Source organism: Lytechinus pictus, chromosome 7 (genome assembly GCF_037042905.1).
Source record: "Lytechinus pictus isolate F3 Inbred chromosome 7, Lp3.0, whole genome shotgun sequence".
Classification (NCBI taxonomy): domain Eukaryota; kingdom Metazoa; phylum Echinodermata; class Echinoidea; order Temnopleuroida; family Toxopneustidae; genus Lytechinus; species Lytechinus pictus.
Window position 1 is genome coordinate 16,610,009 of NC_087251.1, and position 15,980 is coordinate 16,625,988.

The 15,980-nt window shown below is 32.6% G+C and overlaps 1 protein-coding gene across 7 annotated transcripts in view; it reads left to right on the plus strand.

Annotated features, from left to right (window-relative positions):
- Window positions 1-15,980, plus strand: part of LOC129264864 (tetratricopeptide repeat protein 7B-like) — a 34,124-nt gene that overhangs the window by 9,603 nt on the left and 8,541 nt on the right. For 4 of the 7 annotated variants that reach the window (XM_064102087.1, XM_064102081.1, XM_064102084.1 and 1 more), the window contains 9 exons: window positions 2,274-2,337; window positions 9,002-9,139; window positions 9,763-9,846; window positions 10,309-10,413; window positions 10,896-11,007; window positions 11,583-11,713; window positions 12,531-12,691; window positions 13,543-13,659; window positions 14,375-14,472. In XM_064102087.1, coding sequence (XP_063958157.1) covers window positions 2,274-2,337; window positions 9,002-9,139; window positions 9,763-9,846; window positions 10,309-10,413; window positions 10,896-11,007; window positions 11,583-11,713; window positions 12,531-12,691; window positions 13,543-13,659; window positions 14,375-14,472 — 1,010 coding nt within the window. Of the gene's footprint in view, window positions 1-2,273; window positions 2,338-3,027; window positions 3,043-9,001; window positions 9,140-9,762; window positions 9,847-10,308; window positions 10,414-10,895; window positions 11,008-11,582; window positions 11,714-12,530; window positions 12,692-13,542; window positions 13,660-14,374; window positions 14,473-15,980 lie in introns of all 7 variants that reach the window. The other 3 variants (XM_064102082.1, XM_064102086.1, XM_064102083.1) reach the window with 1 other exon arrangement.

Here is a 15,980-nt window from a genome sequence, read left to right on the forward strand (position 1 = left end):
ATCATATAATCAGAGATCATACATTTATGGAGGAGGATTCTTGTTGGCATTTACATAATAGTATTTGTGGGTGATGATGGTGATTATGTACATTTTGTATATCTGCAATACAGTTAAAATAAGCGCTAAACATAATGTTTCTGAGCATTGCATACTATTACCCCTATAAGAACATGTTTGTGTCTATACTAAAATTCAGTGTCTCTCTGTGCTGCACTTCAGTATTATGACTAATTGAGAGGGAGAGTGGGGTTCACGTAAATAAGGCCCCCTTTCTCATAATTCTAATCATATCTTAATGCAAAGCAGTAGAAACATAAGTAAATGCATAATACTATATCTACAGTAGACCAACATTATCCAATAGAAATGTTAGAACCAGTCAATCTAATTTGCATATTAATGAGCATTAAATATTATTGTCGAGGGGCCTCGTTTGCCACGTCAAATTGGGGCAAATGAGGCCCCCTGACGAAAAGCAATTTTTTATTGCTATATTCAATAGTGAGCTTAAAACTAACTGAGGGTCTTACATGTATTTAACCCGGGCCTCAATTACCCCACTCTCCCCTAAATAGCATGTTAGGCTACAACTGTTTACATCTTTAAAAATAGATACTGTTATGTAACAGTCATGAATAAGCCATTTCATGATTAGCTCTAGAGCAACTTTCACAAGTGACCTTTCCTGTTCTTTTTTCAATAGGATAGGTATTCAATTAATTCTTGATTTTAAAAGAAGATGTTCTTGCCAGGTATACCAATCTGTGATATTCAATTCTGAGAAAAACCACTACATAGACCAGGTGACATTACTTAATATACATGAAGGTTTTTAAATTGGGAAAGTTTATATTACCATGTACAGCGTCTGCTTTAAACTAATTGGCTTTCATTTGACCCACTGCCAAATATGAGACATGACTAAACACTTGATTGTTATTCTTGTGGCATGACAATCAACATGAATAATCAAGCTCACCTATTAAAGTGATTTAAAAAGCACTTTTCTGGTTTACAGCCAATGTCTGTTCATGTGCAAATTGTAATTACGAAATGGCTTGTTATATCAATCGAATTAATGTTCTTCTTAGCATCTCACAAAATTTGAAATACTGGTAGTACTATTTAGGCATACCTCTACATGTATATTCACTGAAGGAGTAATAGAAATCACATTCAAAGTAGTGCATGCCTGTCGATATAATCTATGTCCTATAAAAAGGAAGCTGAGAATTATTTGTGTGTTTTCATAACTTATGCACAATCCTAATTAACGGCGCATATTTGCAAAGCATACATGTAGATCTTTCTCTTTTACTTGATGCACTTGTGAAGGACTAAAGACAGAGTACCAAAAAGTTATTTGGCAGGCCAAAATCATATTTAAAAATTTATGTGACATTTCAAATATTTAATTCAAGAAAAAATTACTTGACCATAACATACTTCTGATTTAAGATATTGCTCGCAGTTCAGGATTGCATGGTAATTGTGATGAAGCAATTATAATACTCAGTTTCATATTTCTTTAGGAGGTAGTGTATAGTATTGTGGATAGCATGGTTCAGCACAGAACTTTTTATTTTTCTCTGCACTTCATTTGCAAATTAAATCCTAGGAATGATGTTGATGGTTTTATGCTTTCATAAAAATTTGTTTTTTTCATGAATATTTCATGAAGGCCTGCTGTACAGTACCAAACAGTAATGAGATAGAAACACAAAGAGTTTTATAAAAAAAGAAAAATACTTTAGTGCCATCTTTGCACAGATTGATCAAATATTATTCATATCTGTTTCAAGATCTTTAAAAAATAAAATGTGGTTACAACTTAAACTTCCTTTTCTATTGGCAGAAGGAGATGGAAAATATTGGATGTATATATTCTGCTGAATAGAGAATGACTATAGTTTATTAGCAACAATATTTTTAGAATTTCTTTTTCAATTGATAATTTTTTCAATATTTTGCATTTATTTATCCATGTAATTGATATACATATAAGGCAGATTATACCTTATATATCAATAATCCTTGTTATTCCAATCTCCTTATTACTAATTTGGATAATTTTCTACTGTAGTGAAGGGGGAAATTTGTTTCTTTTCATGCTTTTGACAATTAAACCCCTTTTCACTGACTTAAAGACCTTTTCATTATTTTGTACTGTGTGTTATCAATACATGCAGCATGGTAATATGTAGTATTATAGTCATGAAAACTTTCAAAGTATATGTAACATGAATATTTTTCTCTTTTATTACAAACAGCCTCTTTGTACCCAAAAATGTTGGAGAAGAAGCTCTTCTGCTGCTGTTAATCAGTGAATTACAAGTAGGTTTCTGTTTATGATTTAAAAAATATATATATACTGTCTGCAGCTAGCTATGCATGGCTACAGAAACAGATTTCTTTCTATTTGAATGTTCTTATTCTCAAAATATATATGATTTTTTGTTTCTGGTAAACTTATTTCTTCTGATATAACTTGACAAACCATTTAATATCATTTGGAAATACTAGAAATTCATTGTCAATTTGTTTACTCCTAGGGCGAAGGGTTTAATCAACTTATATTCCCCTTTTTCAGGGGGGGGGTAAAAAAACACAAAATTTATTTCATTTAATGTAGAGGGATTGAAGTTGATTTTGATGTTACCAAAAGAATTAACTGCTTTATAAAAATTTATGAGTTTTTAAGTTTGAAAAATTTCAAGCCATTTACATGTATGTCTTGTGTTATTACGCAAAATATGCTCAAAATTGAAAAGTTTCTTTGTAGAAACTCTTTTACTCTCAACATGCATAGTATGCCCTTACTGATAAAAGATTGTCTTTTTATATTTTGCACTATAAATCTGTTACTACCCAATTTTTAAAAATTGGTCTGACACTGTATATGTATTTTTTCACTGAATATGTGGGTACCAAATAAAAAAAAAGTATATGAACGAAAATTATTATAAACACTTTTCAGTTAATTATTTTCAATTCTTTTTATATTTATCTTTCTTTATACCATAGACGAACCTGTGTTTGGTATCGTAAACTTTGTTCTCACTCTTAATAACTTTTTAGTGTATGTTTTGTAGTTTGTGATGTTCAAAGCATCTCACATGCATATAGATTTATGATGGAGAAACATATCATTGTGAAGTTTATTTTAGTTTCATTATAAAAAATGAAATAAAACACTTCATAGAATATTCACTTCATTTTGTTTGTATTCATAATATACAAGATGGCTATATAAGGGCATGCATGTGTTGAAGGATTAATTTTGTTTTCTGGCATTAACAAAGATGACCTTTACAAATTGATGTTCATTTCTGAAATTTGAGCACAATTGATTTATAGTGAGACTACAACACAGTCACATTTGTCCATCAAGTTAGTGCAGAATTATGACCCCCAAATTTTTCACTTTTTGTCTCTTTCGACACAAATCCGACAGTTGATCCTGATAAGTTGTTTATTAAATATATTGTATCATTCGAGAAAATTCTGGTTTTCTTTTCACAAACTTGCACGAAATTTTACTGAGAAAAAATGGAAATATTGGGAAAATAGGCAATGCTTATTATTTTTTATGAAAAGTTTGTGATTATTTTCATTGGGATTATAAAATCAGTAATTTTTTACTTATTAAAAAATTGACAGTTGATCCTGGTTTGGAATTCCTATGAATATGCTATCATTTGAAAGAGAATACCTTATAAAATGCCATATAAATGTCCTAGCATCAAAGTGAAAATTGACAATTTTATAGCCACATAAAGGCAATTTTTGTTGGGGTGCATTGACCATTTTATTCGCAAAATATGGGGTGAAAATGGCAGAACATTGTCACAACTTTATAGAGTTATATCTCAGGGAAGGATTGTCCAAATTGAATAAAATCATATGGTATATCATTCTTGTCAAATTTATTAAGAAAAAGTGAAATGCTTAAAATAGAGAAACTATGAGGTCTCCTTTTATAGATGTGAACGAATTTCATAAATCTCTCTCATAAGATACAAGTCTGCAGTATCACTCATTTTGTTCATGATTTACACCTCCTGCTATAGCGACACTGAGATAGACCTCATCACATCGGTTGTATACAAACTGGGTCACTCTTACTCTTGTGTATATACATGTAGATACTGTATTTATCATGTAATATTTTCATGAGTTCCATATACAACACACCAAGCAAGTTCCTGTGACTTTGGTGTTGTATGTGCTGCGGAAAACTTTGTTGATGTTTGGCGTGTGAAATTAGTGAAAATGAAACTAAGTACTACAAAGATTCCAGCCCATGAAATGCAGTATTTTTCATCTCCATTCTAATAACAGTTTACTTTTTTTCATGCGATTCATACAAAATGCAGCAGAAACATTATCTATGTTTTATGTCTCTCATAGGTCTATATTTTGTATTTCAATTTTAGCTATGAGAGACATTACAAGAAAATAAGAATATTTGAATAGCTCAATATAGCTGTAAAATGTGTAAGTACCAGTAATATATATAGACAAAAAGAATGTCTGTAAAGAAAGGGAAATGGGAGAGTGAAAGGAACAGTTGCATCCAAATTAATCAACAGGTGGTGTACAGCATATTTTACATTGTGTATCATGTTTCTAAAATACTTCACTTTCATGAATTGCTATTTTTTGTTTAGTTATTGAATTGGGAAGTCAATGAACTTTGAAGAGAGTGGAAACACACTTTTCTAGATCTTCATAAGGCTGCCATTTCTTATGAGCTGAGAAAAGTTGAAATGAAATTGCTTTAAAAAAGTTAATACTATTGGAGGAAAAATTCCTTTTATTGAAGGTCAAGTTCACCCCCGGGGGGGCCACTTACATTGACGAGTGGATACCATGCGCGACCAAAAAAACACGTAAAAAGGATGTCCTTTTCACGATAGGGCACGTTACGTACGTAACGTGATAAGGGTGTCAAAAACACAAAAATAATGAAAAAAGGGTGTCTATTTCGCTAGGAAAATTACGTGTTTAGGGTCGAATTTGCGGGAATGATAAAACCAAAAAAAAAAACGTTTTATAAAGGATGTCCATTTTGCCCCAACACTTCGTGTTTAGAGTCCGATTTGCGCGAGGTGTAGAAGGTGGGGTCGTACTAAACCAAATAAGGTAAAGCCGACGACCGAAGGACCCGTAACAATAAAACATTCCTGTACTTGTTTAGGGGTTGATTTCAGGGAATATTTGCCAAGAGTATCGTTTTGTTTCCAATACTTGTTAAGGGTAGGGTTTCACACGCCAATACTTGTAAAGGGGTGCATTTTCAGAATATGGAAATTACGTGTTTAGGGTGCTTTTCGAGACCCCATGGTCGCGCATGGTATCCACTCGTGAATGGAAGTGGCCCCCCCGGGAGTTCACCTTAGATATATGTTGATATGAATCGAAAGGGAAAAATCAAGCAAGTATAATGCTGAAAATCTCATAAAAATTGGATTTAAAGTAAGAAAGTTATGATATTTTAAAGTTTCACTTATTTTTCACAAAACTAATATATGCACTCTGTGATATGCATATGAGAGGGACGACAATGTCCCTCACTCACTATTTTGGTTTTTTATTGTTTGAATTGTACAATATTTCAATTTTTACAGATCTGACAATGATTAACAGCTTAAATGATCTGCAAAATGTTAAAGCAGTGGTAATCCCACATGTTTAGGGGAATAAAAATATGATTCACATGACAATGAGGAGAAAATTTGAATATTTCATATGAAATACAAGAGAAATAGTGAGTGGGTGATCAGTCCCCTCATTTACATACTTACCAGAATGTGCATATAACTGTTCAGTGAAACTTTAAAATGTCCTATTTAAATTTCTTATATTGATGAAATTTTCAGTTGGATTCTTCTCTTTTTATTCAAATCAACGTTTTGTTGGGGTGGACTTGCCCTTTAAGGAAGTGGAATGATGTAACATTTGCAATGACATACTTGCAGTCCCTTCAACAGGCGATAATATGATTTTGGTTGACTTTTATTTACAAAGACTTGATTAATACACTTTTTAAAAGAAATTTGAAATAAAATATTTTTCTTGTAATATTTTGTCACTTTACATCATAATGATTTTCACACTGCTCCTATTTGTAGCCATTCATCACATTGAACTTGCACTCATGGATTGAATATACTGTACACACAAGCAATGCAACCATATCATTCCATTTCTTCAAATTATGAGAAAAATTATAAGAAAGATTTTAAATTATGTATATCATCAATAATAAAGAAATTGTAAGATACAGTAGGGGTTTTCTTCATGCAAAAACTATCATCTTCATACTTTAATTCCAACTACCATTTTGAAACCAAATGTCTAAAACTTGATTAAATTGTATATACAGTGCGTCCCAAAAAAAACTATACACTTTTGAAATGGCTGCCAAATAAAAAATATAGCATTTTGGGGAAAAAGACTTACATATATGAAAAGCCAATAAAGTCAACTTTCAAATGACACCAAAAGGTTGGAAAACTGTTCATGCTTGAGTGAGCACTGCCCACTGAAACAAAGGGTATGAAAATTAGGGTGGGCTGGAATTAGCCTTCCAATTTATGTCAGTTTTTAAGAGGCAAATCCTTTCGAACTTGCAAAGTTAAGGGCGTTGTGATAAATTAATGATCAACCGTGACCAGTTTTGGTTGCTTATGCAAATTTTATAAATTATTGAATTGAAATTTAATGCATTAGTGAACACAAATTACACTTTTGGGGCTGCATTTCAACTTTATAATTTGGATCTCTTTTTGGGCAGCATTTAAACTTTATCATGTGGATCTCAGCAGTGTGTTCATGGGAGTCGGGAGAATAGGGGGTGAGATAGGACTTAAGTGGGAGAAGTAGGTTGATGGAATAAGGGTCAACAGAACATTCAGCCCCCGCCCCCTCCCTCTTTCCCGCCCTCCCCTCCTGTTGAGAGACTGATGGCTATTGTCATGTACGCGTGAAGTCCAGAGCGGAATGTTGATTTAATGATTGATTCTGAATTGGGGCATCAACTTTTTCCTACCAATCATTTCATTAACAATTTATCAGTAAATCAACTCATTCAATGTGCAATGTGATCAATCAAACATTCAGGTTTTTTTTCAATAAATTATTTCATTAATCATCATAATCATTAAATTTCTAGGTAATAATTCAATAAAAAAGTGACCATCAGCCATCGGTCATTTGGCAGCTAAGTTTTGAATAGGCTACAATCCAGGAAGTGAGACAGAGAGGGGGGCTGGGAAATGGAGGTGGAGAGGGGAGGGTACATAATTATGACTTTTAATTTGTAAAAGGACAAAAAGAAGAGGAATACCCTTTTAACCAAGTTTTAGCATATCTCGCCCTCTTGCTTGTAACAGGTACCATCACATTACTCTGACTCTCACGAACACACTTCTGAGGTCAACAAGATGAATATGCTACACTAAAATTTCAATTCCTGTTCACTCATGCATTAAATTTCAATTTAGTAACTCATGAAATTTGCCTAAGAAACCAAAACTTATTTCACTCATTAATTTAGCTTAGCAAGTTCCAAAGGACTAACCACTCAAAAAACTGTAAGGCTAATTCCTGCCCAGCCTAGCCAAGCTTAGTGTGTGAGGAGGAAAGAAGGGGGGGGGGTTGAGATGGAGGGAGGGGTTGCTAAATGTTCTGTTGACCTTTATCCCATCAACGTACTTCACCTACCTAAGTCATATTACCCCCTCTTCTCCTGACTTTCATAAACACATTGTTGAGATCCACATGATAAAGACAAAATGCTGCACTAAAAATTGCAATTCACGATCACTCATGCATTAAATTTCAATGTAATAAATTCAATTAAATACGCATTAAATTTTCACAAACAACAAACTGATCACAACTGATCTTTAATTCACCAAATAACCCTCAACTTTGCAAGTACCAAACAAAAAACCTGAAAGAAATTGGAAGGCTAATTCCAGCCCACCCTAATTTTCATACCCTTTGTTTCAGCGGGCAGTGCTCGCTCAAGCATGAACAGTTTTCCAACTTTTTGAAGTCACTTAAAAGTTGACTTTATTGGTTTTCCATATCTATAAGTTATTTCCCCCAAAATGCTATATTTTTTATTTGGCAGCCATTTCAAAAGTGTATAATTTTTTGGGGGACGCACTGTAGATCGATTTGTAGCCAAAACAAACACACAGCAGGGAGTAAATTTACTTCTCAAATTTGATTAGCATATCTGGCTGTTAGAGGAAAGCTTTCAGCTACACGTATGTTCTGTACAGTCCTATATTGAAAATTACTACACAAGGGAAATTTTGTGTAGCAGTCATAAAATAATGTAGAGCAAATTGTGGCTCTGCTATACCAGGAAAATAATTTCCCGCACAGGCATAAATTCATTAAAAGATATCATCTTGTTATTTCTTTTCATGAATGAATACATTTACAATGAATTATCAGTGATACTGTATTTCATATCATGCAGGTAATGACTTTATGAAATAGTGGAGCTCATTTATCATTGTAAAACCTTTAAAACATTAGCCAATAATGATGGTAGGTTTAGGAATGGTCAGTAATTCGATAAAATAAGAATTGGTGATGTTTGTGATAGGATTAGTGATGATAATAGATATGAAAATATTCTCATATTTTCAGTGCATTTAGACCCTTTGGTAATATTTATGCACTTTATTAGAATTGTATAATATGGTGAGTATTGTTATCATCATCTTTATTGTTAATCGCACTAATTTGAATTATGAATCTATAAATATTACAATTTATATAGTGTTAGTTTTTCCAGTAAAAGGCTTTCTTCAACTCTCTTATTTGCAGTACTACTAGACTTTTATTTGTGCAGATAGTTACAAGTTGTTTGTACAGTTATAGATGATAGGCAAATTAAAAGAAAATTATAGAATTTGTAATGGCAGCAGCATTTCATATTCATATATTGATAACTTATTTCTTTATTTTTTAGGTAAATCGTGATGTTGTTTTGAGCCGTTCCAAGGAGTATAGTCAGAGCAGACAGCACACATTCTTCAATGCTACAGCTGTGTATGATCTACTTACCATTGCACTAACGAGGAGGGCGCAGTATCAAATGCTGTCAGAGGTGATCAGAGTTTTCTTGCTTTCATGCTTTCATGATAAGTGGATTCTTTACACAAAACTAAAATATTATGGTTGTTTTGTCATTTTTGTTAATTTCCATTTCAACTTTGATTGTGTTTGACTAGTAAACAGTGTAAACGTGGCTTTTACAATTGATGACAGAGTTCCCATTGATTATGAGATTTGTGCAATGCGACCTGGGAGTATGATGTCTGTTGCTGTGTGGTACAAAGTTTATTTGATATTAGTGTTTGATACTGTATTTATTTATTTGATATTGTATTTGAAAGTCTTTCATCATAGATCAGTGTCGTTTCATATATCTGAGACTGGAACTTGACAAAGACTTGTGACCAAGACAGTCGTATCAATGCTCCAGATACAAATAAAATGAATGACTTAAATTTGAATTTGAAGTTAATTACAGTGAGAAAGTGATAAATAAACTATAACTTCTATGGATTACATCATTCTGGAGTAGTCTAGCAGTCAATTGCAAATTTGTAATTGATTACAAGATTTATGATTTATTATGGGATGTGAAATATAAAATTGCGTTTGATTGAAAGTTTCTTGTAATTACCCCTGAGAATAACCTGATTATTATTTGTTGTGATTTAACAGACCCTTGACAGGACTATGAGGTTTTCATTTGAAGAGTTCCACCTGTGGATGCAGTTTGCTTTATCTCTAATCAGTAGTCAAAAGGTTAGTCCATTTTTTGTTTCAAGGATACATACTAGACAAGCCTGATGTTACCTTTTTTCCCATGAGTTTCTGCAATATTTATCACAATAATAGAGAATTATTTTGATTAACCTTGTCTTGTTAAAATCTAACATTGACACACATTTTTAGTGTAATCATTCCCTCTGCAGTGGAAATATACAGATTTCTTTATAATTTTTTTTCACATGCTTACTATGCTACAGTTCAAATATGAATACAATGATAATTTTGATTTTGCAAAAACAGTTTTCTTGTGATATTTTGATCATTTTCTTTGTTTAGTGAGCTTATGCAATTTGATAGGATTAATATATGTAAGATAACAATTTTTGCTGGAGATAATCTCAACCCTCTCCCTTGTTGATCGTGGTTATGCAGTTTGATATTATTAGTTACAATGATAATTTCCACTGTTGTATAATTTTTTTTTTGTGGATCTAGTTTGACAGGGCCCTACAGGTTTTGCGAGGTTGCAGCAACATGCAGCCAGACAATGTAACTGTGTTGCTGCTTGCTGCTAAAGTGTGTCTACAACATCTCCAACAGGTTATTATATCAATATTGTAAATGGTCTTCTCATCTAAGTTCTTTCTGAATTTATAGCCACAAATAGAAAAGTATGGTTATTCAATTTTTTTTTGTGATTTCAAAGTATAGAAAGTGGAATAATGATATAAAAACCTATCACATTGAATACCTTTACATTAAGAAGTTTATTCAAGCAAAAGTGTGACATTAATTTATGATTGAATACAAAAATAAATAATAATCAGACATAGCTCTCAATATTGTATATTGTGAATTCATTGTAAAATACACTCCTGATTATAGATATCACTGATCATTTATAAGATACATGAGGTATAATGGAGACACAAGGATGCTTTCTAATTGGTTATTCCATGAGATACCAAATCTCTCTCTTTCTCTGTCTATCTATGATCTCTCTCTTAAATTGCCATATTGACTGAATTTAGCAGTTGTGTTGTATTGAATAGTGTAAATCTGTTTGACTTTTCTGATTTTAGTTGGAAGAAGGATTGGAGTTTGCTAGCAAGGCAGTTGAAGTAGGCAATCAGCCACTATCCCCAAGGTGTTACATGATGAAAGGACTGGCTTATGGCATGATGGCACTAGAAGGTACAAATTGGTTTTGAGATTGTTCAACCATTTCCTGTTTAAATAATAATAATACATTGTCTTTCTTGAGCGCTTAATACAAAATGTTTCAAAGTGCATTATAAAATATAGAACAAACTGATCGGTGATTTCACAAAAAGATATATGTACAATTTAAAGCATCATCATATGGACAAATATACAATAGACATACTACATCAAACTACATGAGTTTTCAATACAAAATAGTACAAATATGTAATTATGTGTATTTCATTCAATTATATTGTTTGGCTCTTCCATTAAGTATGAAGTCCAACCTCCTATATTAAAGACGCTGCTAAGATTATTTGTCTTGTTTTTCTAGTTTATATAAAAGATTGAAATGTTCTCAATTTATCATGGCTCCAGCAATTCATGAACTGAAGTAAGAATGGGGGAAAACGCAGTTTTGACTTCGAAAAGGGTTGATTGTATTATGGAATTTTGAAGATGTATCATCATCCCTGTAATCAGGTTCTGGCTTCCAAGCACACAACCCCCAGCATCCCATTTCTATTCATTCAACATTCGTCTTTTCCCCCTGTAATTTACAGCTACCATACAAGACAAAAGATGTGAGCTACAGCGTAAATCATTGAGTTGTTTCAAACAAGCCACCTCATTGGATCCCGATGATCACATGGCACAGTTTCAGATGGCTATGCAGTTAGCTTTATCAAGACAGGTATTATTTATGGTGTTTTAGTTTGAATTTTGTTTACTTATCACCCAAATTGTTCTCAAAGTGTCGAGTTCTGAAGTATAAAATGATATTAAGCAAAAATGCACTGTTGTTTAAAGGTGATGAGAAAATTATTCTTACTAAGGCAAGCTAGATGTAGCAATCTTTCAGAAGAAAAGCTGCAAGTTGACTCGCAAAAATATACTGCTGCAAAATTTGAATTTTTACTCAAGACTGAATGAATGTATTTTTGCAGTCATTAGTATTTCATTTTTCTAGAAGACTTCCAGCTTATATACTTATGTATATATTGCACATGTCTTGATGAAATCTTTACTTTGGTTTAGTTTTGCAAATTTCAAATGTTAAACACCTGATTCAATGACAACACAAATTTTATGACTATGCTGAATGAGGCAAAATTTGTGAAAATATGTATATGTCAAATATTACCTTAAGCAATATTATTTCCTCATTTTCTCATTTTGATCTCATTCTGATTATTAAACCCAGGTTAAGCTCTTTAGAACTATACAAGAATTTTACACCACACTTCTATAAAATGCCAGTGTAAATCTTACTTCTTCAGTATCCATCACCGCATACAATGTAACATTTAATTGATTGAAATTTGTTGTATTATTATTACCCCTTTTTCCTAGTTCATAACAAAAATTGTTTGGGACAACTTTTTTATTACAGAATTAAATTGATTCATACTACTAACTAGGTGAACGAGATGGAAACTAGCACTTCATAAAATTGAGTTATTAAACTTGGGTAAACCATTGCTTTATGAACATCTTGTCTTTGATTTTAGATCCCGGAAGCATTGCAGAGAGTTCGCCTAGCTCTCCAGTTATGTGCTGATGATCTCCAGTCTCTTCATCTCCTAGCTCTTCTCCTGTCTTCTCAGAAACAATACACAGAGGCTCTCTCAGTTCTTGAGGCAGCAGTGCATCAGTACCCCGATGATTTCAAGTAAGAAACTACTTTAGAGTTGTTTTTATGTTTAAGATATTTCCCTTCATTTGTCACTCGTCCTAGGGGCCGTTTCAGAAAGCTGGAATACAGAAAGCCTGGGCCCAGCCTCACAATGAGTCGTGATTGATTCCAACTCAAATTGAGATCAATCTCAGTTTGAGTCTGACTTTGATTTATCACAAGTCTTTGTAAGATAGGGCCCTAGATGTGTGCCTCAGTTGCATTAGCTGAAGTTGCGATATGCAGATCTTGATTTGAATGTTATATAGATAAAATAGATTTTCAGGACAAACTTTATGTTTTTCTTGAATATCAGTGAAATAATTTGAAATACATTTGATATTTTATTAATATCTCAGGAAAATTAATAGCTCACATTGAGGCAATTAATATTCTAGTTCATGAAATCATGCACAACTTTATGATTATGAGCAACTTTGTGAAAACAGACCTTTCAGGTTTTTCTTGAATATATTGTTCTCCAGAAATGACCACCAGATCTAAAACTGAGATGATTACATCCGTACTTTACAACTTGCTAGTGTGTTGAGAGGCATGCTATGTGCACAATACAAGAGAGGTTTCTCATCATTATTATGAGCCACCGGCTCTCCACATTTCATCGTAACTTTCCTATATTTCAATCTTGATATACAGTCCACTGTCCAATGCGATCAAAATGTGATAATTAATACAGAAGTGAATAATTATCTGAATGGTCATTTTGATGTTGGTCTTTTTCCAGTGTCTTTCTAAATATGCCTAATGTCTTTCTAAACATTCATTTGTATATAGAGTAAAGGTGAGTGGGGAAAATAACTAATTATAATATTATTTTGTTTTGACAGTCTTCAGTTCACCAAAGCCAAGTTGGAGGAGATACATCTGGGACCGGAGGAAGCATTGGTTACATGTAAACAGATGTTAGAACATTGGAAGGTTGGCTATGAAGCAGTTCAACACAGGTAAGCCCCCCTTAATACCCCCATGGATCCTCAAGAGTTCAAAAGAAGAATATGTTATGCTCTTGCTATCTGTTTATTACTTCCATCTAGCTCACTTTTCCCTTTGTCGATCCCTTCCATTTCTTCTTTCATCGCTATCCAAGCTCTTCCTTCCTGTCTTATTTTGTATTTGTATTGTATTTGTTTTACAGGTGTATCCCCTCACAAGCTTTTGCTTTTAGGGATCACCTCCTTCTGTTCTCCAAATTTATATATTTATACTCTTGTGTGACAAATGATTTTGAATATCATATATGGAAAAAAAATACATTTTGGTAAAATGTAAGAAAATAATTATTTATTTGATTGAATGAAAATTATTAAGGTATGAAGGGCATTGAGAATTGAATCAATTTGAAAATTTAGTTTCAGTCTTCACATAAATTAATGTTATTAAAATTTAAATGTCAATTAAGAAAATCTAATATAAGAGACAATGAAAGAAAGGAAAAGAAGGCTTTATCAGTGTTGAAATACAATGGAATGAGGGATATTATTTGAAAGGGGTTGAAAAAAAGTGATGTACATGTATGAACAAAAAAAAGAATTATTTGCAGCAAGAAAGTTATTGATTGCTTGCTCATCACATCACTTTCAAGAATGAGTGAGCTGCTGCTTTTAAAGGATACTTCCTATTACCATCTTAAAATACTGTCTCTTCTTTGTGTGAGTATAGTAGTTCAAGCCGAGGGACGGGCCTCATTGAACGAGTCACATCGGACAGAAGGAGCCTGGTTCAGATGCATCTAGCAGAATACAGTGATAGAGACTCAGGTAAGACAGCTTTCAACTGCTCTGGGTATCGCATTAATAGTGTAGTTGTTCCAGGATGTGTCATATGTATGGCAAAGGTTATAGGGAGCTCATGTGGGACAGGTGTAGAGTCGTCACAAGTTTTCAAGTTCTTTCATATCATAGAGGATGAATATTTAAGTGACAAGGTTTACCTCAATGGATTGATCTATGATGCGCAAACATTCAAAAGATAATTGAAGTAAGAAATGCAGAAGGTGAAAATTTTGGGGCCAAACAGTTGATGTTGTCCCATACACATATTTTTGTGTGCAGTGCATGTAACTCGCAGCAAAAGAGAGATGATTTTTTTTAATCGTTTTGGCGATTCCAAAATCGTACACTAATTCTTACATGCATTGTAATCATTTCATTAGTGAATTACCATAGCACTCAGAAATTTGCATTGGCTTGCACAGTAAACTGCAGGCCAACTGATTTTTCACGAGAATTTTTAAGATTATTGCACTATAAATATCTATGATACAATACTGATTCACTTCTTCCATTTCCATATTGTGGTAACCTAAGTTCGACAAAAATACTGTTATCATAGATACCCCAAACATTCAATTGTGTCAATTAAATCATAAATGTTACACTCGTACTACATCACAATTTAGTATATTTACTCATTACGAACCTTTCTTTATTTCATATCCTTTGAAAAATAAAGCTGAAATATTTCATGCATCTATCTTTTGCATTGTATGTAAAATAGGTTTCTTTGTGATCTTCTATTTTCCGTCATTTGGAGTATGGATTTCATTATTAATTTTTCCTAATTTTACCAATTGCTTTAATTTTGTAAAAAAAGTGACGCTTCTGCTATGCTGAGATAGCATGAAGTGTCTCTCTTGCTTGCTCTTAATTTTTCAAAAATCATTTTACTGCAGGATTTAAAAAAAAATGATAAATACAAAATGACAATGATGGTTGTTTGTATGTAATATGTTCAAGATGTTTTATTTTTAACCTACTTTTTGAGGTACTTTTATATGACTTGAAAAATTGAGTCATTGAAATAGGTTAAAGTTACACCACAGTTCCTATGATTCCTGTCTTATTATTGTTTTTTTCAAATTGATCTCAGAAATGGAAAGCCAGCAATGACAAAATTTCTTGTAAGCCAAGCCATTTTTATAAGTAACATTTTAGAGTGAAATGTATTATACAAAAAGTACAACGGCATGATTTAAAAAAAGGAAAATAAAAACCTCTCCTAAGCATAAAAGCAATGTTTGTTTATTTATAAATTTTTATTTTAAAGCATTTAGTAGAACAAGATGGAGACTTCAAAACCAGTTTGGCTGATAAGTTTCCTCAAGTAGCCTATCCAAAAGAAATATTTAAAGAAAGATTTCAAAGTAGTCTCATCTTAGTATCTTTGACACTCAAGAAATGCACAGTATTTCAAATGGTGTGTAGCAGCCCAAATTAAATACACTATTCATGCAATTCAATTAGTGGAATTAATGTATCCATACTTC